General features: G+C 40.4%; 1 protein-coding gene and 1 long non-coding RNA gene across 2 annotated transcripts in view; one reads left to right on the top strand and one right to left on the bottom strand.

The window, feature by feature from the left end:
• Window positions 1-826: 826 nt before the first annotated feature.
• LOC134107220 (uncharacterized) lies at window positions 827-16,679 on the top strand. The gene is made up of 3 exons (XR_009942712.1): window positions 827-898; window positions 1,405-1,503; window positions 12,694-16,679. It is a non-coding gene; the product is annotated as an uncharacterized LOC134107220 (long non-coding RNA).
• A 3,269-nt stretch (window positions 16,680-19,948) lies between these two features.
• The window catches only part of LOC119227020 (astrotactin-2-like), a 170,199-nt gene continuing 164,611 nt past the window's right edge, over window positions 19,949-25,536 (bottom strand). Inside the window, exons 21-23 of the mRNA XM_037485466.2 lie at window positions 24,480-24,580; window positions 23,866-24,049; window positions 19,949-21,613 (exon numbers count right to left, since the gene is read on the bottom strand). Of these exons, the coding sequence (XP_037341363.2) occupies window positions 21,376-21,613; window positions 23,866-24,049; window positions 24,480-24,580 (523 nt within the window). The 3' untranslated portion in view covers window positions 19,949-21,375. The remainder of the gene's footprint in view (window positions 21,614-23,865; window positions 24,050-24,479; window positions 24,581-25,536) is intronic.

The following is a 25,536-nucleotide window of genomic DNA, read 5'->3' as shown; positions in this document are numbered from 1 at the left end:
CAGTACTACAGTACACTACGCAGTAGGCCTTAGATGCTTGTTCTTTCTTTCCACCTTCAATCCCCCCCCCCCCCCCCCCCCCATGTTTGTTTTTTGCATTGATTTGCTGACAGCACTGAAATGAAAAATACCTTAGTTCGCAGCAACAAAAACAAAGCACGTCAACGTTAGGAGGTATTGGGGCACAAGGGGGGGGGGGGGGGGGGGCGGTCTGAGAAATGGACCATCTAAGGTCAGACAGTCCTTTGGCTGTGAATCACACTTTTGGTCATGAACACTTCTATCCCAGTCTAGGGGTCACGCTGGTGCTGAAAGCAAATCCCTTCTCCACCTGCTGGCTTCACTAGACTTTCACACTATATGAATGCATCAAATAATACATGCATTTTCATGTACTTGCAGTTAAGCCCGACCACGAATGCACTTTGCACGTATTGGGTCACATTCTGTGCAGAGAGCTGCTCGAATGGACACAAATGTTATCTGCATTTGAATGAAGAACACAGAGGGAGAACAGGGTGGTAATTCCACATATTTGATAATATTGTGCGTTTTAACACTCTCTCTCTCTGTCTGTTAATTTAATTCTATCGGTTATACCCTGGGGCCATGACTTACTTATGAATTATCTTGTAATAATCCATAATTCTCTGTGTACTTGTGTGTATGTGGGTGTGGACGGGGGTTATGCGAGTGTGTGCAGCTAGAAAATGCCTGTGACTTATAAAAATAAATGCAGGTAAAAAGAACTGTTGAAAATGGGAAACCACTGAAGGCACCAGTATAAGGTTATTAATTGTGCTTCATCTTCTGTCTTTTCTTTCAGAGTATAGTCTGTACAATGGGACTGAAATGGTATCCACACCCCGAACTGCTCCACTGCATCAAAGGATGTGAAGTAAGACATTTACATAAATTAGATTGATTTCCTCTGAAAATCCTGCATTCACATGAGAAGACAACATGTGAACAAATTCCACTTCACATCATCAAAAAAAAAGGAAAAAAAATGATATCATCTTCTCAGTTTATGTGAATTGGATAACCTGATTGGTAACCCCAGTGGCAAGTCTGGTGCCAACCCAGTAAATAACCTTATTAGAGTGTTTTGTGAAGTGAATAGTTTATGGTGTCCTCAGTTTGATTAACGGGTCCGGCCCACTAAGGGCTTAAAAAGTCACAATGAAAGATGAGGTCAATTGAATGCACGAGATTCATCAGCAAATTTATGCACAGACTCTAATATATCCTGAAAATACTCAACAGGGAACTACCACTAGAATAAAAGGCGCCGTTTTTAATTGATCTTTTTACCATTATTAACATTTTAAAAGGTGGCTCTGACTTTTAAAAAAAAATTTTTTTTTTACTAAAAGCAATCTCTCCTTGTTCCGCCTGCTTTAGCCCTTCATGGGAGACAACTACTGTGATTCGGTCAACAACAGAGCCTTCTGTAACTATGACGGAGGGGACTGCTGCCAATCCACTGTCAAGACCAAGAAGGTTGGTGTCATGCTTGTCATGTGATTCCTATCACGCGTCAAACAACGACTCCGGAGTCACACACAAGCTCAGGAACAACTCCCTCTTCCCACATGTGATCTTTTTTCCCTGAGATTTACCACCGACTTTGACTTTTTCATTTCCTCACTGCCATGCTCCAAGCTTTATAAATTATCACCTTTTTTTTTACCAACACAGGGTACACGACTCAATACAAAATACTGTTGAAAACTGCTTTATTCCCCCTCCTGAAACGTCTCCCAACAGATTCTTCTTTCATTTGCTTTTCGTCCAGTTTTAGATTACTGGTGGACAGATTACTGATATGACATCCAAGAGAGTAGGAGTTTTCATACTTCATCAATAGTCCTTGTCCCTCTGTAATATTTAGTTTCCTAATGTGGAAAACATTTATTTTTCTCTTTGTGTGCCTGCGTTCATGTGAAATTACTCATTTCAGAGTTATTACCGAGAACAGAGATCATGATTATAAGAACTCAGGTATATAAAATATGTGTTGGGTGAGATAATTGATAGAAAGACACACATCTGACCGCACCTAATCAGCTGTCTAATCAGTATTTCAGTTTTAAAATGAGCACGGTGAAACGTTCTGTCATCCTTGCAGAAGAACACTTCTTAATTCAGGAAGGTGCTTTGCATTGCTCTCTCCAGCCAGCTGCACATTTGAAGTCTACTGTAGCTCCTGTGTAGCAGCATCTGCTTATCTGGTGTGGGCTGTTTTTGTGAATCTGTCAGGTCACTTAAGTTGTCCCTACTGGCGTATCCATCGCTATGTCTGGTTGGACTTATAATGCAGCCACTGGCTGTGCTGGAGGATAGAGCCTCTTTATTTCCTCCCGCCGGTAAAAAAGGACACATTAGGACCGATTTGCCATCCAGCAATCAAAGCTCCTACTGTCCACCCTTACAATTTTTTTTCAGCTGTTTTCTGGTCTCTGGATAACAATCACACATACGTACCTCTTGGTAGCCTAGAGGAGATGTGGTAGATCACATGGCACAATTACTTCTGTCTTCACGCAATATTGTAAACCATGCAAATGTGAATTCGATGTTTGTGCCACAATGGATGGCCGAGCTTGGTTTGTTGCCCTAAACCATTGCATAATGATCCAATAGAGGTCGCAAGTAGTGCTCTTGACAATCCGATGGGAAGTAAATGTTTCATACATTTAAAAGACAACATCGTGCCGCACTGCTTGTCTTGTTGGCTCTTAAAGGTAAAGGTGGAACCTGCCAGTAGGGAGCCTCCAGTTTTGATCGCGTTATATTCAGTCCATGTCCAGTGGGCTTCAATAAATTAATGTTTAACAAACTTTATTACATTTACTACATCTGCAACATATTCATGCAGGGTTACCAAGTTACAAATTTGATGAGTTAGTGGAATTACTTGGCCTTTTACCGGGTCAATAAAGGAACAGGAATCCAATGAAGATTTTAACTAGTTCTCCTTGCACATTGCAAGTCTTTCTTCATCGTCTTTGGCCGGTACAATAACAAGAGTATCAAGAGTAGACTTCTCCTTTCTGCAATGTTGTTTTAGTGTCACTGTAAACCACATCTCTTTAAATATTATTTTGGTTTGGTGAGATGCTGCTGTGCTCCTTGCTCTTCAATACGTCAACACTCCGCCACCTGCTGTGAACCAAACAGAGGCATCAACAAGCCCCCTCAGCCAGCAAAGCAAAAGGGGACACGACAGGAACATTTCTGATATTTTCCAAAAGACATTTCATTTTGTGCAATTTTTTTAAATAAGTGAAAATGCTCGATACTGGCCACAGACTAGCCCCTTTGGTCTCTAAAAAGGCCGTAGTGGACCAGGATGCAGATCAAACCCAATAGTCTTAAAAAATACCATCAAGGATAAAACATATAATAATGCCACAACAACAAAACCGAGATAGCCAAAAGCATGAAAAGAGCAGATAAATCTTTATCATATCTCTCAGTCAAACCATCCCTAAATGAAGTGCAAACACCATCTGTTCCGTTTAATTCAACATTCAGGGGATTTTATGGTTGATTTTCAATTGGGTTAGGGTTAGCCCAATGTTCCCAAAAAAAAGCCCAACATGTTTTTTTTGGATTTATTTAACACCATTAGTAATATATAGTATATAATAGTATAAATATATACAAATGGGCCCAGATTTCTATTTTGGAAACCTCGCATGAACTATCTGAACTTAAGCCTCTCTAGATTTGTTCTGCTTCCTTCCATCAAAGTAAAACAAACCCTAATCCACACAACATGGGCTTTAACATACATGAGTTTTTAGCCTGGTTTCTCCATCTTTTATAGTAATGGATAGCCTGTAAGTGAATTCCTATCAAGCAGATTGTGGAAATTAAATAAGAAATCTGCGTTTATTTATTAACCACCAACATATATACTCATATTTCCCAGCACAGCACTCACGATGCTTCCCCTTTATCCTACAGAAAAGAAATTGTCCCATAGACAAAGTAGTTACAGAGTTATTACACATTTTATCATGGGTATGCCATTTTCGGAGCAGAGGCCAAGGGGCTACATAGTTATTTGGTTATAGATTTTGTATTAAATGACTTACAAGATATATGACAATATGTTTAATCCATAGTACAGAAATTATTCTAATATAATAATATAATATATAAAAACACACACTCTATAACTCATGATAACCCGTGTGATCATTTCTGCCACTAGGCATGCTATTCTGCTTGAATTCCTTACACTTGGACAAAAATAACAGTGTCATTTGTACTAATTATAATCATTAATCTTCCACATTGAAGATGAATGTTCTCCAGGCCGTTACATAATGTCCAATCATTGAAATTACACCTATAAACTATAGCGCTGTGCTAGTCAGCTAGCCACAGAAACGACCCGTTTCCAGCTAGTGAGACGTCCAGAGGTCACGACCTCTTCAGGTTCGATAGCAGCAGAAAAGTTGGTGTGTGACCTGCCTCCTGAAGATGTTTCTGCGCTGTTGATTGACAGTATCTCATCTATACATCTTTTGGACCCAATCCGGTGCAGGGGCTCAGCCAGAACTTGCATAAGTCATGTTTGCCGGCAACGGACCCCACTGGGAGGGTACTTCCTATCAAATTACTGCAACAACAGGCTGTTAAGCTGGGTCAGAGGAGAGCAGGCCGTCAGTCTTGTTGGGATTTGTCAAGTTTGACAAATCCCAACTATTACTGAGGGGTATTAAAACACATATCTCAATTTTTTAATATTATGAACTATTGTAACAACTATAATGTTACGGGTCAATTTCGACCCATATATAATTACTTTTAGGGGTTCTCCACTTGCTTTTTTTGGTTTAGTTCCACCCTTAGTAGATGTGTGAGAAATGTATTACATGCCGACACATCAAGGATGTTGTAAAACACAACCATTGGCCATCTCCTGGTCATTTGCTGGCAAGTGTAGGTGGCAGTCAGCTTGTCCAGGATGTCCATTTCTCCTTTGTTTTTGCAATAGTCGAAAATAGTTGTGGGCTTTTTGTCCCTTTCCTGATAACACAGGTGCAATATGAGACAACAGTGGTGGTGTCTGTAAAAGCAAACTTTGAGGAAAGTGGAACCCTATCCTTCACCTGCAAGATTTCAGCAGGCTGCTCAGGTTTATTTTTCATCACTGTGCCTACCCTAAGTTTCCTCCTGAGAAGTTCTTGTCAAAGTTCATAGGTGGTGAGGAAATCATGACCCTGCAGTCCAGTAGTCATACCGAGGACCACACGTTTTCCTTGGTTCTTCTCAGGGATGCCACTCGCAGCTTTGCCTGTGAAAATCTGCAGATTCCAAGCATCGCTGGTTTTTGCAGGCTGGCCAGACTCTTTCTGTCTGACTTCCCTGGCTTACTGTGAATGTATTGTCGGAAGGGGCATTTTCTTCGGAAAGGGGACGTTCGTCCACTGTCACCTCTGTCCCTGGGTCAAACATCGGTGGATGACGCTGCATCCATCAATCCCAGACATTCCTGATGGGGAAAAGCTTGTCAGATCTTGCTCTGGTATCTGTGTTGTCAAATCTGAGAACTCTTGATATCATGAGAAAGGTCTGAAGTGACCGCGGCCTCATTGAGTGATCTGCACACTCTAGCGATAGGTCAAGGCCTGCTATAATTCTATAAAGGGAATATGTTTGAATCTTTTAGAGACTGAGCACAATTTTCAATTGATATATTGTTCTAAATGATGTCCTTTAATTAAATCCCATACTTGTAATATTTTTTCTGCAATAACATACATCAAATCTTCTTTTGATGAGCAACCAAAGAAACATCCACCAGGCAAAGATGTATCGCAAACATCAGTCTGCAGGCTCGATTCTAATCAAACAGTTACTCGACCCTGGTGTTTTCCCTGAAATGCATCTTCCTTTCATTTGTAAAACAGATGATTAAAGGAGAAAACATGTGTTCTGTTATTTCTTTACCACATTTAGTGATGACTATGTGTACATGTGATTTCAGTTGGTCTTTAATCCTTGTTGAGGAATTTGGCCCAGGTTCACTTCTGCTGATTTTCGAGGCCAAGGATGCTACATGCCGATGGTCAATGGTAGTGTCTGCGAAAACAGGTGTTAGCAGTTTGCTGAAATAATAACTACAGGCTAATGGAGGATCAAGTTACTCACTTTGTACTTTCTTCTGTCATGCCAGCAAAGACAGATAGGGTTCTTTTCCATCTACTGAAATATTCAGTGTGCCGCAGCCGTATGATACAGTAAGTATTATCCCGTATCATTCCGCAGCTTGGCTCAAAAACTCCAGGCTGTTTGTCCAAATTTTACCTAAAAGCATTTTTTTTAAAGAAAGCAGTCTGGATCATGTTTTGTGTTATATATATATATATATATATATTTTTTTTTTTTATTTGCTTTGAAATAACCAATCATAGCTGGAATTATCGGCTGCCAGGAGCAAGGGGCGAGGGAAGCAACTGTGGGTGAGAGAGAAAAAGGAAACACTGAGGAATTAAGCCGATAGGTGAACTTGATATAGGAGCAGAGGAAAGCCAGATGTTTGATCTGTTACTTGTTAGTTAGTAAGACCGTTGTCTAATCAATGCTGCTTGCTGTCACACACATGTTGCTTAAGGCCTCACCTAAACAAATAGAGGGAAGCTCAAATCAACCTGAATGCTGCTTTCAAACTATTAGCCAGACAACCTTAACCTTCACTTTCATTTGTTTTATTACTCTGATTTTTTTTTTTTTGTCAATTTTTGAATTTTCTCTGAACTTATTATCATTTTGTTTGCAAAGCATTTGGATTCAGATGTTTGTTACTGTTGGCAATAACGCATCCTCAACGTCATCCCTATTTGATCGTCTCAGTTCGGGAAAGGAACAGGATGTTTTGCACCTGATTTAGATTTTCCCAAAAGGGAACAAATGCATGGCAGGAGAACAAGGCCGGAGTTGCATGAAAACCTCTCGAAACAAAACAATATATCACAATATGTGACTAAAAGGATTCACAACATATTTATGACTCCTCTGAGCCGCTTAATGCTCTAGGCCTGCTTTAAGTAAGGGTTTCTAAAAATTCACATTAAAATTGGGTTTAGTGTTTTGACATATAACAATAGATGTTTAGCCCCTTTCAAAGATTTCCAGTAGGAAAAGATTGAACTGTAACGTCTCGTGTGTTTCCTCCAATTGCACTCATCCTATTCACCTGCCCTTGACTATATATAGTCCTTTGTATTCGCCCCTCCAGTTTGTAGATAGCACGTGTTTCTTTAATGCCTTTTGTTGATTCTTGCTCGCTCCCGGTTGGAGTCGCTTTGAGTTTGTTTCTTTATTGCTTTTGGTGACCAGTAAAAGAAGCGTCTCTTTTCAACTTCATCTGGTCTGCGATGTCAGTCTCTGCTCTTGAGTCGTAACCCAAACTTGAACCGTGACAAGAACAGCACTTTAGTAAACAAACCGGCCAGACCGAGTCTTTCCTTCGGTACCCTCTTGTTCACACTGGATCTGCACACACACACACACACATACAGCACAGCACATGAACAGACCCACTAGCCACTGGTTGTTCTGGATACCAGGTCTGGTAACTCAGTGGGATTCCTGCTTGTGTTTTAGTCCCCAGCATGTTGTGTTGTGACAGTCTTTCACATCTACTTTCCCTCTGATCTTCGGATAATTTTACAAAAGGACTTTCCCCTTTCGTCATGAGTCATAAATATTTTTAAGTCTTTAGTCCATCTAATGAGTCCAACATTTTAGAAGGTTCCAAAGTGCCGAGCTTGTTTACTCTTAGAGCTGAAACCAACTGTTCATACCGTCATCATTTCTGCAGTCCATTCATGAAAACACCTAGTAGACCCGCCTTGCAGGAGATGCCTCTTTAGTTGCAAAAGTTAGTATTTTATTTCCCCAAAACAGCGGCATGGCGTTCTCTCAAGTCTGAAAGGATTGCACAGTCCATGGAAATTGTAACTTCTGGAATGTAATAAACAGTCTTCCAAACAAAACTGTTGGGCAGCGCTTGTAGTTTATCAATTGGTAAAAGTATTCAAGGTCCCTCCTGTAGCCCCTGCATTTCTTCTTTTTTCATATCAACTTAGAGTTCCTGATAACAGGCTGAATAACTGGGAGAAAAAGCAGCAGAATTGTGAGAAGCAATGTAACAAAGAACAATGTTGTTCATTTTGCCGTTCCTCCCCTTCCCAGCAAATGCTGCTCTCGTCTTTTTTATTTTGATGGAGATTTGTGTATTAAGGGGTTCTGGATGATTTGCTGTGTATTATTCCAACCCAGGAGCTTTGAAGGTGCAAGGACTGGCTCCACGTAAGGTCACCACAGGATCTCGCCTTAATAGTTGCAAGCTGTTGGCAGAATTTGGAGAGGCCGGGAAGAGAGGAGGCAGAGCTGTCGAGAGGGCCTTTCTGGGGTTGCCTGCAAAAGGCCGGTTATGTAGGTCCCCCCTAGTTTGGAAGGAATTCCTTTTTTGGAAGCTTGAAGCAGTATGCAAGGGGCAGCGATTATATAGTTATATGGCCTTGGCCTCTCTAAAACTACCTTTTCTATATATCCCTTTAGGGGTTTCCTGACTATGTTGGTGGCGGTGTTGTCTTGGGTTAGTGATTAGAACCTCCATTGTCCCTCGACCTTTGTTTACAACTCTCAGTCTGGCAAAACTATGCTCAGTACGTGACTTACTATGTGTCATGATTGATGTTTGTGTCTAAGCCGATGGTCTGTGAAAGCAGCAGCTGACCACTTAATCTCTCCGTCTCACTTGGTTATTCACGTAGACAGAGCACTTTGAAAAATATGTGTTCTAAATAATCCACCAAGAGTTCATTTTATGACACGCCATCTTTTGGAGCTGTTTCAGATTAATACATAGACTATTATTTTAATTTAAAAAAGAAAATTGTATATAAACATTCACGTAACAGGATGCCAAAAGCACATGCCAGCAAAAGCTCTTTATTCTTTTAACCTCTCCAGACTACTAAATTGACTTTATTTCCTGTTGCCATTGCTCTGCCAGGACAGTTAAAGGGGAGAAAGAGGCACAGGATCAGGCACGCACATGCAATAGGGGGGTTACTGTGTCATGGTATTTTTGTGTGCGGGGAGTATGGGCCCAGGGGGTAAAGGGAGGGAAGGTTCGTGTGGAGAAAGGAGCAAGGCTCCCCTACACAGCTGAACAAAACGCCGCTTCCAAAAGACGCACAAAGCCAGTTGGCAAACGTCGTGAAACAACTATTGTAGAAAAATAAACTTGGTTGCGGTAAGAATAATCATCATTGTCTGTGTAAAAATAACATGTGTAATAGTAACTACTTTAATAGAATCATTACTGTAATTAAATAAATAACTTATGTGCTGATAAACAGAACAACAAAGCTCTGTGGAGTTACTTGCTTCCTAAATATTATACCATTTAACATTCAGTAAGGGTTGCGCAATGTGCTCCATCACATGACGGAAGGACTCACGCTTATTTGGACAAACCTAGTCATCTTTCTCTATCTCCTATTCGGATGTCTTTTCAAGTTTTACTTTTGCAGTAAATGCTTTTGTTCTCAAAGACTATGAATTCTTTTGTCAGACGTCATCATCCTCTATGGTCCCAAGGACTGAGCTATTAGACTATTGATTTTAACTTTTGTGATACGCCAAGAACAAAGTGTCCTGGAAGCTAGTTTGGAATCATGAGTCTGTGGTTGCATAAATTGATGAAAGGACAGCTCAAATTTTGAAATTCCTTCAGGTTCCGTTGTAATGCATTTGCATTATTTATGTCCTTACTCCTGTGTAAACAGTCAATTCAATTTCACGTCGATAAAGAAAAAGCATTCCCTAAAATGTTTCTCCATATATTTTGAAGACTGATATGAATGTTTCCGGTTCTAATTCACACTAATAACAACTATTACTTGCTAATGACTAGTGTGTTATGCGTCCCAAGGTCAGCCGGATCCCCTTTCCTCAGGCATGCGCTGCTTGCACACCGTCTCCCCTTGAAGCAAAGACTAACACGCACATGCTGCACACATATAAATAAGAGGAACTCTTGTTATTTTGACCTGTTCCAGAGATGGAAGGATGGGGCTCTGACAAGGTCTGCGTTCTTCAGAAGCACTTTCATGTTGCTGTTAGTGGGTGTCCCCCCCCCTCCCCCCCCCCAGTCCACCTCCAGCCCAGGGACATGGGGCAGCATGAGGGCCCCCAGGCCCACAAGGCCCAGCCAGTCCCGTTTTCCCAGCCACCCTGAGAGAACCCTCAAGTCATGGCCAGATGTGGCAGCTGGCCCAGCCACCCCGGAGGTCAAGGTCAAAGGAAACCACGTCAAATTTGCCACCCACCATCATTCTCCCGATAGAGACGGCCTGAGAGGGGCATTGATGTTAGTGTGGATGTGAGCGACACGACAGAGCAGCGTTAAGGCAAAGGCGGCGTGAGGAAGGCACTCTAACGGTGAAAGTGTGAACCTGAGAGATAGTATAATCGAGCCGAGAGTGAGTCACGTGGGAGCAAGGAGCCCCGTGTTCTTGGCTTCGAGACGCTACAGAGGAAACACTGTTCATGCGGTTTACAGCTGTTTCTGAAGTGTGTCCGGCCCAAGGCTTGTAAAGTCGTCACGTGCAGGCCTCATTTTCTCAGAGGAGTCTGGGCACTGCCCACCTGGCCCTCACATTAGGAACCCCCCCCCACCACCACACACACACACACACTCACACAGGCAACTTATTATATACCCCATTTCAAAGGGGAACCTGCGTCACTACTCCTCAGTGACTAGCATTCTCCCCCCCCCCATCATTCCACAGACCGGCTGTCTACAAGTCTTCAACTCTCTCAAACTAATGGTGGTGTTTCCTGTGTGTTGCATTTACAACCAACTAAAACCTTTTTACATTAACTTTACACTGCTATCCAAAGCAAAGTGTGACGTTTCATTATGACTAAAAGAAAGAGTCTGAGGAAGGGCTCTAGATTTATTTTCAAATCTGATCTTAGATAAACATGGATAACACATTTGAAACACACCACTCTGACTTTGTTTTTTGGATTACATATATTATTATATTTTTAATTCATTGTTTGATGGTGGTCATTATCTTCCGTGGCAATTTTCGTCCTTAATTTCAAATACTTTAAAAGATTGTTTTCTTTTAAAATAACAAATCCATCAAACTCTTTAATGTATCAAAGGGACACGCTGGACTTTAGACTAACTCCAATTTAAACACATCTACCTCATGAATCAAACTGTCACAACAAGTTACGTATCAAGAAGACTGACAAAGACAACGAGGGACTCGAGGGGGGTGAGGGGGGGGGGGGGTAAGTAGGTCGGAGTGGTCAAATGAACACTGAACTTTCATTGGAGACAGCTGCCTCCTGTGTGAGAACTTTCGACCAGGAAGAGCCCGAAGCTATGAAGACAATTTTTGTAATTGCCAGACCGCGGAATTATGCCATTAGGGAAGAAAAACAAGTCGTGTAGATTTACACTGGATAGAGATGTAAATCAGCGGATTATTATTTCTTTTCAGGTAAATCAACTTCACAAAATCATGAATTGATTTGCCCTTGTTTCAAATGTTGGGTCTTAAACGTGATATTGTACCTGTCAAGCTACAATGAGAACTGTGTTAACATAGAGCTCAACAACATTTTAATGGTTTGCCTTTTAATGGACACTATTAATGTAGATTTTATTTAATGGGAGATTCTTATTTCTGTCTCATTTCATCGCTCTATATTTAGTCATTTCCCGACCAACCCTTCACTATAATAGTAACTAAACTCAAATACAATAGCAATAGTATTTTTACAGCAGCTACTCCACATTCTTATAATGGCCTGATGACCTTCCCCTGGAAACCACAGCTCCCCGTGGCAGCCACACCGCTTTCACTAATAACATTGAACTAATAACTGTGTTTGACATAACGGAGACTTTCAAGTATCTGTTTTGGTAACAGTGGCTAGCAGTGTTGTATCTCTTACATGGTGTTATCGTATCCTTTGTCACTAAAAAGGCAACTCGGCCCTTAACAAAAAAAAAAGAAAAAAGCGACAACGCCGGCCCCCCACAGATAGATCTGATAAGCCGCTGGGTCAGAAATACAGCCATGCCCTTGGTCTGCTCCCTGTCTGCCATGACTTGGGCCACATGTGTTACTTGTTTGGGCTGGACACGTTTTGTCTATCCAAACAGCTGAAGCAGGACCCCCCCCCCCCAAGAGGGAGGCAGCAGCAGCTGGTGCTGGTGACGCATTGCCAACGTTATTCAGTGACGTCAAACACCAGGGCCACGGCCAGTGACCTTCTGGTCCCATTCTCACCTATGCGATTTCACTTTGACGTCGGACTGCAGAAGAAGTTGCGATGTACATTTCTGAATTATTCTGAAATGACGGGATATTATAGGTCTGAATTAATAATGCCTCCAAGATGAGGAAAAGCTGTTCATCAAACCGAATTTCAAAATATTTGTGAGATAAAGAAAATATGAATGTGAAATCTTTTAAAAGATATTTGATCACTTGAAAGTTTGTCCCATTGAGCAAAGTAATGCAGCTGTGGTACTTCTTCTATACTAGAAGAAGCATACTAACCTTGACCATAGCGGTGAAACAATTCTTTTATTTTGAAATGACAACTTTATCTTCTATTTTTTTTCAGGTGATTCCATTCCCCATGTCGTGTGACCTAAGAGATGAATGCTCCTGCCGGGATCTGAATGCTTTTGAGAACAGAAAGGATGAACACGTCCACTCCCTCGGGTGACCGCCCCGCGCGGGGACCTGTGTTCAACGTCCCATTGCTCCAACACAACACAGCCTGAGTGGCCGAGGCAGATCCCTTCTTCATCCTCCTCCTCTCGGCCTCCAAATTTCCTGCACATGCTGCTTAACGGGCATACCTCTCCATCCATACTGCAACCTCAACCAGCCGAATGGTCTCCGCCTCCACGTCACTGAAAGATCTAGCATAGAGGATGGACCCCTTGAGACGCCACAGTAAACTTCATTCTTCCGCTAAAAGGAAAGTAACTCCTGCAATTACATAACGATAATAATAAAAGAAGGAAAATGTTGTTGTTTTTTGAAGAGGGAAAACAAATACAGAAGAAAAACCTGAACAAAAATATAACCAAGCCTAGGTAGCATGCCTTTTGTTCAGTTTTGTTCTGGCGTCAGTGTCTATTAGTGACCTTGCTATAGAATCCTATCATTGAACCAAAGTTAATTAAAAATATGGAAGTGGGGGGATTGTGTTTATGTTGGCTCTGTGTTTTACAAATATGAAGGAAATCGAGACAAAATAATCCTCAGACACTATAATTGCATCTTTTCCGAGGAGCTTGTATCATTCCTGGTTCTTAACTGGTCAGACATTCTGTATTGTATGTATGTCATTATCAGACGAGTGTGTTTCTTCATAGGCACGTCAGAGGCTTATAGAGGTTATTCCTAGCTTGGTGGGGAATGCGACAGCCATATAGTTAAGCGTCAAGCCACACGTTCAACAAAAAAGCAAAAGCATCATGCACAAATACAGTACATGCAGAAAAACTACACACACACACAATATCCCAAGACAATTTTATACTTAAGGCAAATTCCTGAATGCATATTAAAAACAATCCAAGCATGGCTTATGCTACTGTGTTTGCTGCTACTTGCCATCTTCACATTATTGTATCTAATAGGGTGAGACAGCTTTGTCTGTCCGGTCTGCCTCGCTGCAGACCTCTTCGTAGCATTCATTCACACTTGCATGTTAGTGCATCATACTCTCAAAGAACACATGTTTGACGTCACCAGATATGAAATGCACTAAGAACTTTAAAAAACCCAGAACCTCACTCGTCATCCCCTTCGTACCCAACTGCTCAAGAAAATAACTACCAGGACTTAAAGAATGTCATTGTTAACACCTCGCTTTAGGTTGGGGTGATTTAAGGTTCAGTTTGAACCCCTCCCTCGTGGCGCTTGAATAGAACTCTGTTACCTCAAGCACTGGTTAAAAAAAAACAAAAAAAAAACGATTCAAGCCCTGCTCAGAATGTAGTCAACGCTCGTCGGGAGTCTGTGGCTTCTTTTTTCGTTGTTGTTGTTGTTGAACGCACAGTCCTTCACAGCACAGCCACACAATAGTAAACAAATAAAGGGCTGGATATCTGCCATGGCTTTGACTGAAAGTGAGTGCAGGTGGAAGGAGACAACATCTGACACCTGCATAGATACACATATAGCTCTCCTTCTCTCCCCTCCCAGTAGTTCTGGATTCTCAGCTGTTGCTGCACACAATTAACTAGTATACATAAACATGACATTTGGATGTATATTTCATCACAGCATTCGCAGTCACAATGTAATCAAAGGTTCCCACGAGTTGCTGCTGGGTCTAGTTTTTAAGGAATGCGTTTATGCAGTTATGTTTGTCTCTGCAGTAAAAAGTGCACTTGGTTTTTTTTTGACCAGCACTTTCCAGTATTGTGAACTCGGGTGTCCGTCCCCACCAATTAACTTCTTTAGATGTTATGGCTGCTACAATAGCTTTGTGTTTTGATATTCTTCACTAAAGACGCATAAACAGTAGTTTTTAACTCATGCACTCAAGGCTGCTCAATATATTGATCCAGATTTCAGAACAATTTCATGTCATTTTCAAACCAATGTTGGTGAAGAACTAAAGGCAATACCACAACATTGAGAAAAAGTGATATTACGGTATTATTTTCTTCCAAATACAACAGTTTTTCCCATGTAAATATTACTACATGTTCTTGATGGACAACTGCGTGGAAACATGTTTTGGGTTGTTGTTTGTATTTCATTTTTTACACAATGTCATATTTAATCAGCGTTTATATTATTGACCTCAGTTACTGCACTTTTTTTTATTTTCCGTGTAAGGAGAAAAGTATATCTTTCAAAAATGTTTAGAAGCTGCTATCGTCCGAATGGTGATCTGAAACAAAACTGAATGTTATGATATTCGGTCGTTTGACTCCCTGTGTCGCTATTAACTTTCCTGTCATTAGTTTGATTTGTGTTTGGCCATGACTGCTTCTTTTCAATCCTAAGATGACTTTGCATTTGAGGTTATCAATGAAGTAGAGAGGTATTGTCTCTACAAACAATGAATCCATCTTTCCATTACAGCTACACTGCAAATTAGTTTGCAATGGGCAAGAATACGCTTGAATTAAGAAATCCTCATTAAAAGGGACTCATGACAGTAACTTTAATTAAACATGAACTTTGAAAGGACGTTCTACAGGCTACATCATCAGATTATATCAAAATATATAAAGTCCTGCATACATTTGTTTTTGATAATATCAAATTATATGTAATATTAATGGTAAATGGAATGTATTTGCATCGTGCTTTTCTAGTCTTCCGACCGCTCAAAGCGCTGCAACAATACATGTCACCATTCACCCTCCCGTCTGTGTATTGATGGCAGGAGCTGCCATGCACGGAGCCACCCGCCCATCAGTACCTATCATTCACAAACGCTATTCACAGCTACGGGAGCAATTAGAGGGTTAAGTGTCTGGCCCATGGCCTCAAGTGGAGATGGGGATCGAACCATTGATCTTCTGATTGTAGGACGGCCCTGCTCTCCACTCAGTAGTAGGCCTGCTCCTGGAAATGCTGCTCAACACTTCGCTGTTGCACGATAGTGACACAGTACTGCAAATGACGGCACCGGAAAGTCATGCTAACCTTTTTTAAACGGATTAATAAAAAAATCGTTCACGCGTCCTTCCCGTCGCTCTAAAGATACCCTGATGTTGCGTCCAAAAACTTTAACTCATAAAGACTAAAGAATGTGACTTCATGTCAGCTTAAAAAAACGATATTCTTAATAGTGGAGATGGTACCAATTAGCCGTAGCTAACCACAAAATGCATGCAAGTAATACAAGTATGAATTGGATGAGGACATCACCTCTCTACTGTAGTCATCACAGGATCTCTTACTGTACCTCATGCCTGTAATGTTTGCTGCTTCTATACTTTTGGTATTTTAGTGACATTGTTGCGTCTCATAACGGTGGTGTACATAGTAGAACTATTTATTGAGAGTACTTTTTTAAGTTATATTTAATGTCCATGTAAGTTATTTTTTACACAAAAACATTGTCGGTTGTGAGTCAAAGCTGTAATTTGTGGTGATCATTTCTGTCATGCATTGATCAGACACACGATACACTTCAGACTCACAACCCCACAAGAATCTCATTGGTCATAAAGTGTAGATGGCCCCTTAATGCATCCAATGAGGATCCAACTCATGTCCAAATGTTACTGAGTGCAGTGTATCGTTTTGCCCCTTTTAACACCCGAATGTAAGGTTTTTTTTTTTTTTCCTTTTTTATTTCCTATTGTTTTTCTATCCACAGATTAACCAATACGTACTGTATGAGGTGTTGTAAAAAAAAAAAGAGAACCAAGTATATAATGGTCAAATGCATAAATCCATAGTTTAGCAAATTATGTTTCAAGAGACTAGTGTAAGACGAAAATAATATACGTACACAGCCGGGTGAGAGGAGAGGTGTCAACAATAAAGGGAAAGAAGGACTTGATGTCACAGGGCAGTTTGACGGTGCCCCAGAACGAGGTTCTTGGACTGCGGGGAAGCAGGAGGCGGGCAGGGGGGGGGGGGGGGAGCGGTAGGGGACGGGCGGTGGGACTGCTTTTCCTGGCCCGCCCGGCTATTTGTCCAGGTGTGAAAATGTGTACTCACAGAGGCTGCCCCTGGGCCAGGGGGGTGGCCAAGAGCGCCGACTGGCAACCGGCCGAGGCCAATGAGTCAATTTCTCCTGGGGGTGGCAACCATTCGTTTCTGGGACTCCCACCGGCCCCTCCCTTCACCCCCTCCCCCCCTCCTGGACACACTGCCTCATCTGTCACTGTCAGGTATGCCTGCTCAGGGCTGCCAGGGTCAAGCTGGCCCTGTGAAAATGGGAGAGGATGTTTGCCCAGCTTACAGAGCCTTTTGAAGTCCTGAAGGCTGAAGGAACACAGTTCTCCTCACCTAGATCCTATGCTTATCACATAATATGATTTGTATAGCAGCCTTTTTTTTTTCTTTTTTTTTTGACAGGCTTTGATACCTCTCCACATTTTCTGCCAACAGTCGCTTCTTTGTTTCTAATTTAACACCTGGTTGTTGTACTGCTTGTCTAGAAATGCCAGAAACATTTACGTTTATAACGCATTTCAAAGCGATGGGAAGCGTAGGTAGAAGTGTCTAAAGCCGTAATATTTTTTCCTCAGATCATTGCGGAGAAAAAATACTGATGTGCCATCTTGTTGTAAGACATTTTCCTTGTGTATTGTAACACATTAAAGTACCTCTCACAGGCCTCTGGTTATAGAATGGTCCACATATGTCTGTTTCCTTATCCCACAATAAATAAAAAAAGGTGAATGGTCCTTTTTTTTTCTAAGTGGAAAATTTAAAAAAAGTGTATTTACATATTACGTGGATATCTAGTGGTATTGCGATGTTTCGTACCCAATTGCTCAACAAATATATTTTAAGATGTAAATAATATTATATGATTGTATTTGCAAACCATGTAGTAACTGTTTGGGAGTAGCTCTCTAATTGGTTTTCATCATAACTAGTATACAAAAAGATGAACCGTGAATATGTTGTGCATTGTGTCAAAGTATCACCTGCAAAACGGAAAAAAGTTTAAAAAAAGTTAAAAAAAAGACCTGTGATGCTTTACCACACCACTCCCTGTCAGCATTCATTTGTTAACAATGGCTTAGTACAAGCACTGTTGTCAGTTGTCTAAACCATGAAGTTATCCATTGAGTCATTAAATATTTATTTGTTGTCAAGATGAATAAAAAAACATTGGTCATTTCTGCAGTTTCGGGGTGTCTGTTGGAGTTGATGCTCACATCAGACCGGACTGATGGTTGTGGTGCATCGACGCGTGTATTTCAAATTAGTCTGCAAACAGCTTTTCATTTTCCGCCTCACTCCCATACTGTACATTGTCGAGTCTAATCCCGATGCCTTTGTGTTTCCTGGGAATCTCACCAACACTGTAAAGGTAGCCATCAGACTCAGTAGTCCCTCCGATGGCCTCCTCTCTCTTTGGTTCTTAAACAGTATGCACTTTTTCAGGCACATATACAACAGATTGGACTTTTATGTTAAAGCCAATATCTCTCTCTGTTTTCACCGTTGCAGTTAATATATCTTTTTGGTGCTCTGGTACATGGCAAAACATGTCTGTGTACTATATTTTCATAAGGAATAGTCATACGATCATCATTTTCATTTTGCTGTCATTTATTGTGTAGAAATAAAACACTGGTTAAAGTGAACATGAGCTTGATTGTGTTTCTTTGAAAGCTTTTTTTTTTGTCATTGCAAAAGTGTTGGAGCTGCCTTATAATGTATTTTTAACTCCTGAGCGCCTGTAAAGATGATCTTTCTTCTGAAACATCCATAGTGAGCCTTATCAAAATGCAAAAAAGTGCTGAGGTGGTTATCAAAGAGGAGCTCATTCTTTATGCCGTTGTTGATACATTGGCATGGAAACGTGAGTGTTGTTCCTGGCACTCCAATCACGTTAATGGCCTATTTTGTGAGAATGAACATCAAACTACTGATTTTTAAAGTGCAGTTAATGTTGCATGACTGGAAAGAAACTGGATCTGAGCTTAAAGGAATAGTTTGTTGAGGGAGATGGAAAAAGAAAATGCTTCCCAGCAGTTCGCATGCAGACAGGCATAGCCACCTTTAGGTAATGATATAAATTATATATAGTTATATAATTATATAACTAATGAACGAATAATATAGTTCATAATGGATGGCTGTCTGGTAGTTTAGCAACGGATTTCCCCCTTTTCAGCTGGGTCATGTGGTAAATTGGGTAAACCAGGAACATAACTGTGCTGCAATGTAAAATGCTAATTTAAAATCTGATTAAAGTCATTTCAATCCAAATTTTGCCCTTTTGCTAACTAATTCTGTTCCAAATATTCACGTGACATTATGCAACTTAACTCAATTTGTCTGTTCTATGGAGACTTCAGCTTAGGTCCTGTGTCACTTTGCGTAGGGCGCGTGACCCATGTGAACCACAGGGGAGGATGGAAACCTGGTAGGATTAACCCTCCTTTCAACACCATACGATGACTTTTTCAATGTGCTGTACTTTAATTTTTCATGACTATTTTTGATATGATATCCCATTACTTTTCCATGGCTAATAATCTTACTATAAATTGCTTAAACTTTCGAAACTATTAATTTTCAAAATCAAAACTTTTTTGGCATTTTTATTTATATAATTTGGCATACTATGACATCACTTTTTGTTTCTCCTGAGCCATAACTTTTTCAACATATATCAACTAGATATATTTCAGATTTATTTTCACCTTCCTTCATGACATTTTTGACAGCAGGAATTGAATGTGTTTTCAATGACTCATTCATTGTTTTACAATTATTTTAATAAATACCGTACTATAATAACTAATTTAAAATATTTTCGTTCTCATACGATATTATAATTTGTATTGCATTGTTTACTAAGAACCTTTCAAACACCTGCGCCTAATTGGACAAAAGTCCAGGTAGTCTTATGCCATTAGGCCACAAAGTTGTGTGTAATAGCAACACCCCACACCACTGGGTTTTGTGGTGTCAAAGTCAGTAAACTGTACTCAAACGGTTGAAGCACCAATGGCGGGGTGTCAGGTTTCAGGGAAATGCACATTCACTTAAATTTACTACTGCGGGTAAGACCTACCTAAAATATGTTTAAAGAGATACTTCATAACTGTACAATATTATCATTTGTTAGTAACTTGAATTACTGTATCATTCAGTTGTAGAAAGACAAGTCTTTTGATTCAATATACATTTTTAATATTACACATTCTTCAGAAAAGACAAACAAAGCCACATAATACTTTTTTTACAATTCAAAATGTACAATTAAATGATTTTTTTAATCATTATTTCACAATTCATATAACATAGGATGTATATATATATAAAAAAAGGCATTTTTCATCTGCATTAAAACAAAATTCATGGCTTAGATATGACATTGAATGGAAAAATAAGAGGATTAAAAGGACCACCGATGATCCCTACAATCCCAGATGCACAATTCAGTGTACAGTACTTCAAAACCTTACAGTCGGTTCAACACAAACTGTTTGATCATCTACCAAATCTTCTATGTATGCACATAAGTTAGCAAACATCATAGTCTCCTTGAGAATTACCTTATTATTACCATATTGTGACTGTGATGCCATATTTAATACTGCTCCCCAGTGAACGATGCCAGAATAGTTTTGCAATACTTGATGACTTCACCCACGATGACAAAAAGTTCCATTCTTCTGATAAGTTGTAACGTATCAACAATCATCATTCGATCTAGCAATATAATGCTGTTTTTTTTAAACATCAATTATATTACAATTGCTCTGGTTATTCATATGCCAAATCCCGCAAAGTTATGCAAAGCATTAACTTTAAAGAATTCAGTGTGGCCATAGAATTGCATTATTTTGTCTTAGACACATAGTTCTTCGGCTAATTTCTAGTCTGAAAAACCCATGTCCATGAAATCGGAGAATTTTCCATGTCATTTATTGTGGGAACTGAAGATTCAAAAATAAATGCTAAAGACAAAAATGATTCCTGTAAATCAGTGCTAAGTCCTTGAATGAATACTAACCACTCTATCTTTGCATAATTTCAACAGGCTGATTAGTGGTAATAAAAAGCTTTGCTTTTTCAAGTGAAACAACTGAATGTAATACAGTCTTACAACATTGTTTCAGATGTTCTTATTTCAATCATGAAGAATGGCTTAGTTTTTTGTATCAATATTAACAAGAAAGTAATTTTGAATTGGCTTAAACACTTCAATTTCTCCTTTTTTTCATTTAAGTGTTCCAGGTAAGCTTCAAAGCACCAAAAAGGAACTACAATATTACATTCAAAGTACGTAAGCCAACCAGTGGTCTCTTGGCTGAGTTATATATTACATTTTCACACTAGTTTCACACACGTTTCTCATTGAAATGTGCAATCACTGGCAAGTTTTTTCTTCTTCTTTGTTTTACAATAAAAGTAGGCCACACAAAAATATGTTTTTTTGGTAGCTTAACACAATGTCCAGTAAATTCACTTTTTTTTAGGCTCTCAAAGTTCGGCTTCCAAAATCCCCAAGTCACTTGAGAGACACTGCAGATTGGGTGACGAGGTTCATCAATCACTGATGTCATTTTGCAAACAAAACCAAAAACCAAAACCCCAGCGCTGCAGACTCCAAACTCCTGTCTCATCGGAGTTTAGTGATGCTGTATGTGTTACGCTGTACCGAAATGAGTTTTTCCATGCAGGTGGTGCGACTTTCATGTAAAGAGCCATGCCACGTGTTGCTGGGAGTTCGCCCCTCCTCACCACGGCAGTAGACATATGCCATGGTGTCGGTGCGGCTCTGGATGTGGGTGCTGCGCAGGAGGGACCGGCAGTAGTGGCTAATCTTCTCCACCCTGTGTAGAATCAGGTTGGCTTTTCTGTTGAGGGAGAAGAAAAGAAAACATTTCAAATCGAGACATGTAGAATACACTTTTGTACTGAATGTAGCAGGGCACGTGGTTAAATGATCTAATAATCAACTTGCATAAACATTATCTTATTAATGATGGACAGTGATTTTAATTTATTTTAAAGGTACCAGATGACACTTCATCATTTCATTTTCTTTTGTGGTCTATGTCTATGTTGATTTTTAAATATTTTATTTGTTAATGTCTAAATGTTCAAGAAATAAATGCTTCAATCAATCAATAAATCATAATAAAATCATCATTGAATCACTTTACACTTTACACAATCACTTGCCAGTTTTGGATGGACAGGGAAAATAATCCGCTCACAATTTCATACCAAAGCAGTTCAAATTCTTAAAATGTTATTTGCCACTCCGCCAACCTCAGTGCTGGAGGTTAAGAAAGAATTCCAACAATGTCTCTCCTGGGACTATGACTGCCTGTCTGGAGTCAAAGGCATCACATGGATCAGTATTTTGAATCGTCGGGTACAGAAGCCTGTAGTCCGTCCGACAACAAATTATTTCCCAAAGCCCCAGTCAGAAGTTTATTGTTTACACGAATGAGCCAAATATCAGGTTATAAATAAAATACTTTACAACACACACACACACACACACACACATGCATGCATCTATCCATAGTTACCTAACAATCAAATACCAACAGATTAAGTTTAGATTAATATTTTTTGAGATTGTTAAACTCAAATGTGTAGTGAAAAGAGGACAACACACACAGAAGGGCAAAATCCAACAGCGGTGTCTGCCTGAGCATCAGCATCTGTCTTTAGTTAAACTAGGAGCACAGACATCCTTTTCACTTATTTGCTGAAAAGGGGGCGGAAAACATTTTTCTCATTTCCCTTGAATTCTTACGGCCGAAACAATGGAATACCAAACACATAATTAAGGGAAGTTTGCAAGCATGTGAGCTATGCACAAATTAAACCTGTTTGATGCCGTTCATGCCAAACAAGGAAATTACAAATAAAACAATTAAGGACACATTTTAAACATTATTACAACGTAACTCTTCAGGATGCAACTAACGGACTTTCTAAGTAAACAATTTAGTCTCTACTGATTTAAACAACTGAGTCCTGAGCAATTCATTTTTTACACAAACAAGGTTTCAAAGGAAGGCAAACCAGAACTGAAAACAACATGCAACGAAAAAGAGACTGATGTGGGGTGAAGGTAAATAAAGCAGCAACCATGTATCATCACAGCATGTCCATAAAACAATAACATGATGGAAGGAGCTGGTTTTCAGTTGAAACAATGCTAAAAAAAATTCTGGAGGAGTCCTGGAGGACTTTGGACTGTTCTTACATTTCACTTGACCATTCTGTTACCTTTTTAAAAAAGAACCACCAACAGAGCCTGCTTGTAAATTACCCCCAACAAGGCTCGACCCTTCCAACTTCAGGCAGTAAATAATCCGTACTCGTTCATCGCAAAAGCCCCCCCCCCCCCCCCCCCCTCCAGTGCCCCCCCTCCACTCCCCACAAACACGCAAAAACCTAATCCTTTTAAGAACCAGAATGATTCCACGATCATCATATCATTATTTATGGCTTGAAAGAAGGTCTCCCGGGCAGCGGGGGTGGACAAATCAAAACATTGGGACATAACTTGGGATTTATTTTTGCTATAATCAGCGCTTCCTTGAGAAGAACTGTTTATTGGTCTTCTTTTGAGGTTTTAGTCAGGTTCCTCTAATTTAGACGTTTTGTCGTAATGTCTCAGTGTTTTTTCACACAGCAGACTATATTTGGGAGCGGCCCTGTTAAAGGGGGTCATAGTTCAGGGGATGTCAGAGTGGCATGTTGTAGACACCAAGGAACTCTTTACGAGAAAGAACAGGAAATGGAGTTTGAAGGTGACTTAGTGTCAGCGGACTCCTGGTGTTTAGTTTTTGGCTTGGCTGTCAAACACTGCTTCAGCACCACCGTGGCAACGGGAGGAGGGGCCAGTAACCATGGACTTATCATGATGACCTTGCCCACCATCCTTCAGGTAGAGGCACCTCGGGAAGTAGGAGAGAAAGCTTTGGCTGTTGTCATGTAAGAAACAAGAAGTTTAACTATAACAAATACTAAAGAACCCAAGGTCATCAAAGGTGATCATGGTAAGTTTAATATATATTGTGACAGTTTGGAAGAAAACTACTATAAAAGAAAAAAACATGTGTTCCTGCCGAGTTCTTCTCACCTTGGGCCCAGCTCATCCTCACTACGCCAGACAAAATCTCCAAACTTCTCATAGTGGGAGTTGTAGTGGTGCTGGACTCTGTACAGCAGCGGAGACGGGATCTCCATCAGTGTATTGTAGGCCATCTGCTGCTCCTTGCCGCTGGTGTAGCCATTATACAGGTTGTACACCTTGTCTGCAATCTCTGTAAGAGATACACGGAAGAGTGATACATGCTGCGGCAGATGCAATCGAACGTGAGTGAGGAGAATAATAAGCAGATAAAAGTGTGAGAACATAGTACTATAATTTAATATAATAGGAATGAGACATCAATGCAAGGCAGGCTGAGGTATCTTGATTTGTAAGCCCTAATATGAACCAAGCCTCAAACACAGTACAGCCAGTGAGTTATAACAAAACTTATTTTTCCCTTAAAAAGGGAATGCGAAGCTATAGTTCCTATAGTTCGGTGGGCACGCAAGCTCTGCATAGGAGGAGTGTGCAGAGCCTACATTCGAAGGATGTTTTGATGATGAGCAAAATCACGCTAGAGTAGAACATGTGACAACCGGTCCCATTCAGTGAAATCAAGGTGTGGAACAAGTCGTAAAAAAGTCAAAAGTTGACAGTACCTTCAGCTCGGCTGTCATCTACCATTGGACAGGATGTCCTCACTGAGACGAAGCTTGACTCAGAGTGGCTGCCTCGGCTATCCACTGCATGGAGGGTAAACCTGATGAACGCGACAACATCAAACAAGTAACAGAATAAAGTTTATTATTTGGAAAAGAGTAAGTATGATACAGTGCCAGACGCAGGGAAATGGGCTGTATGACACGGTGGTCTTGAAAGCGGATATTTGATCATATAACCTGCACATCACATGACTTTTGAGTGAACATCTTGCAAATAAGTAGCCCGGGATTATGGGATTTATATTTGAAAAGAAGAGCAGCGAGTAGCACAAAGAAAGGCAGACAAGAGGCGCGTAGTGGGGCATCTGGTTTGCCTCCAAGCGCTCCCTCAGGACTAGACTGTCTGAAAATGTCAAAAATCCAAATTTTGGGTATTCGACAAGGGGCCAAACAGCACCCTGATCATATTGACGCATCTTACGTAATGTAGGACCACACAGCAAACGATAGAAAACAAAAGACCTTTGGATGTCGTTTTGAAAATGCAAATATGTCGACCTCTGAAGTGCAAGGCGGAAGCGGCCATATTGAATCTAAAAAGCGCATTAAGGGTAGAACAGCTTAATCCGTCAATATCCTTACAGCAGCAAAGAGAGAAGTCACTTGCCGCTCTCTCTTTTTTTCTGTTGTCTTGATGATTGTTGAACTTGCCACTTGCCGCTCTCCATGTGACCATGGCAACCCCAGGAACCACAATATCATTTGAAACACCAGTGCATTACCTACTATGACAAGTCAAAATATCTGCAGTGAAAAACATTGTGATGAGATCAAAGTTAAGTAGCTTAAGCAGCAACCGGTAGCACCTTGTAACAGGTTGCCAGTAAGTACTAAGTTAACTTCCAAGTCAATATTTGGCTCATGGCCGCCACCCACATGAGTGATTCTAATTATTTTGGCTAATTTGACCCTCCCCTTATGCCTGGATGTGTACAGACTGCACATCTTCTAAACTGAGAAGTCAAAAAGAGTGTCTTAGATGTTTCAGTATCAA

Source organism: Pungitius pungitius, chromosome 18, assembly GCF_949316345.1.
Source record: "Pungitius pungitius chromosome 18, fPunPun2.1, whole genome shotgun sequence".
NCBI classification, from domain to species: Eukaryota; Metazoa; Chordata; class Actinopteri; order Perciformes; family Gasterosteidae; genus Pungitius; species Pungitius pungitius.
This window is presented reverse-complemented; position numbering and strand designations above follow the sequence as displayed.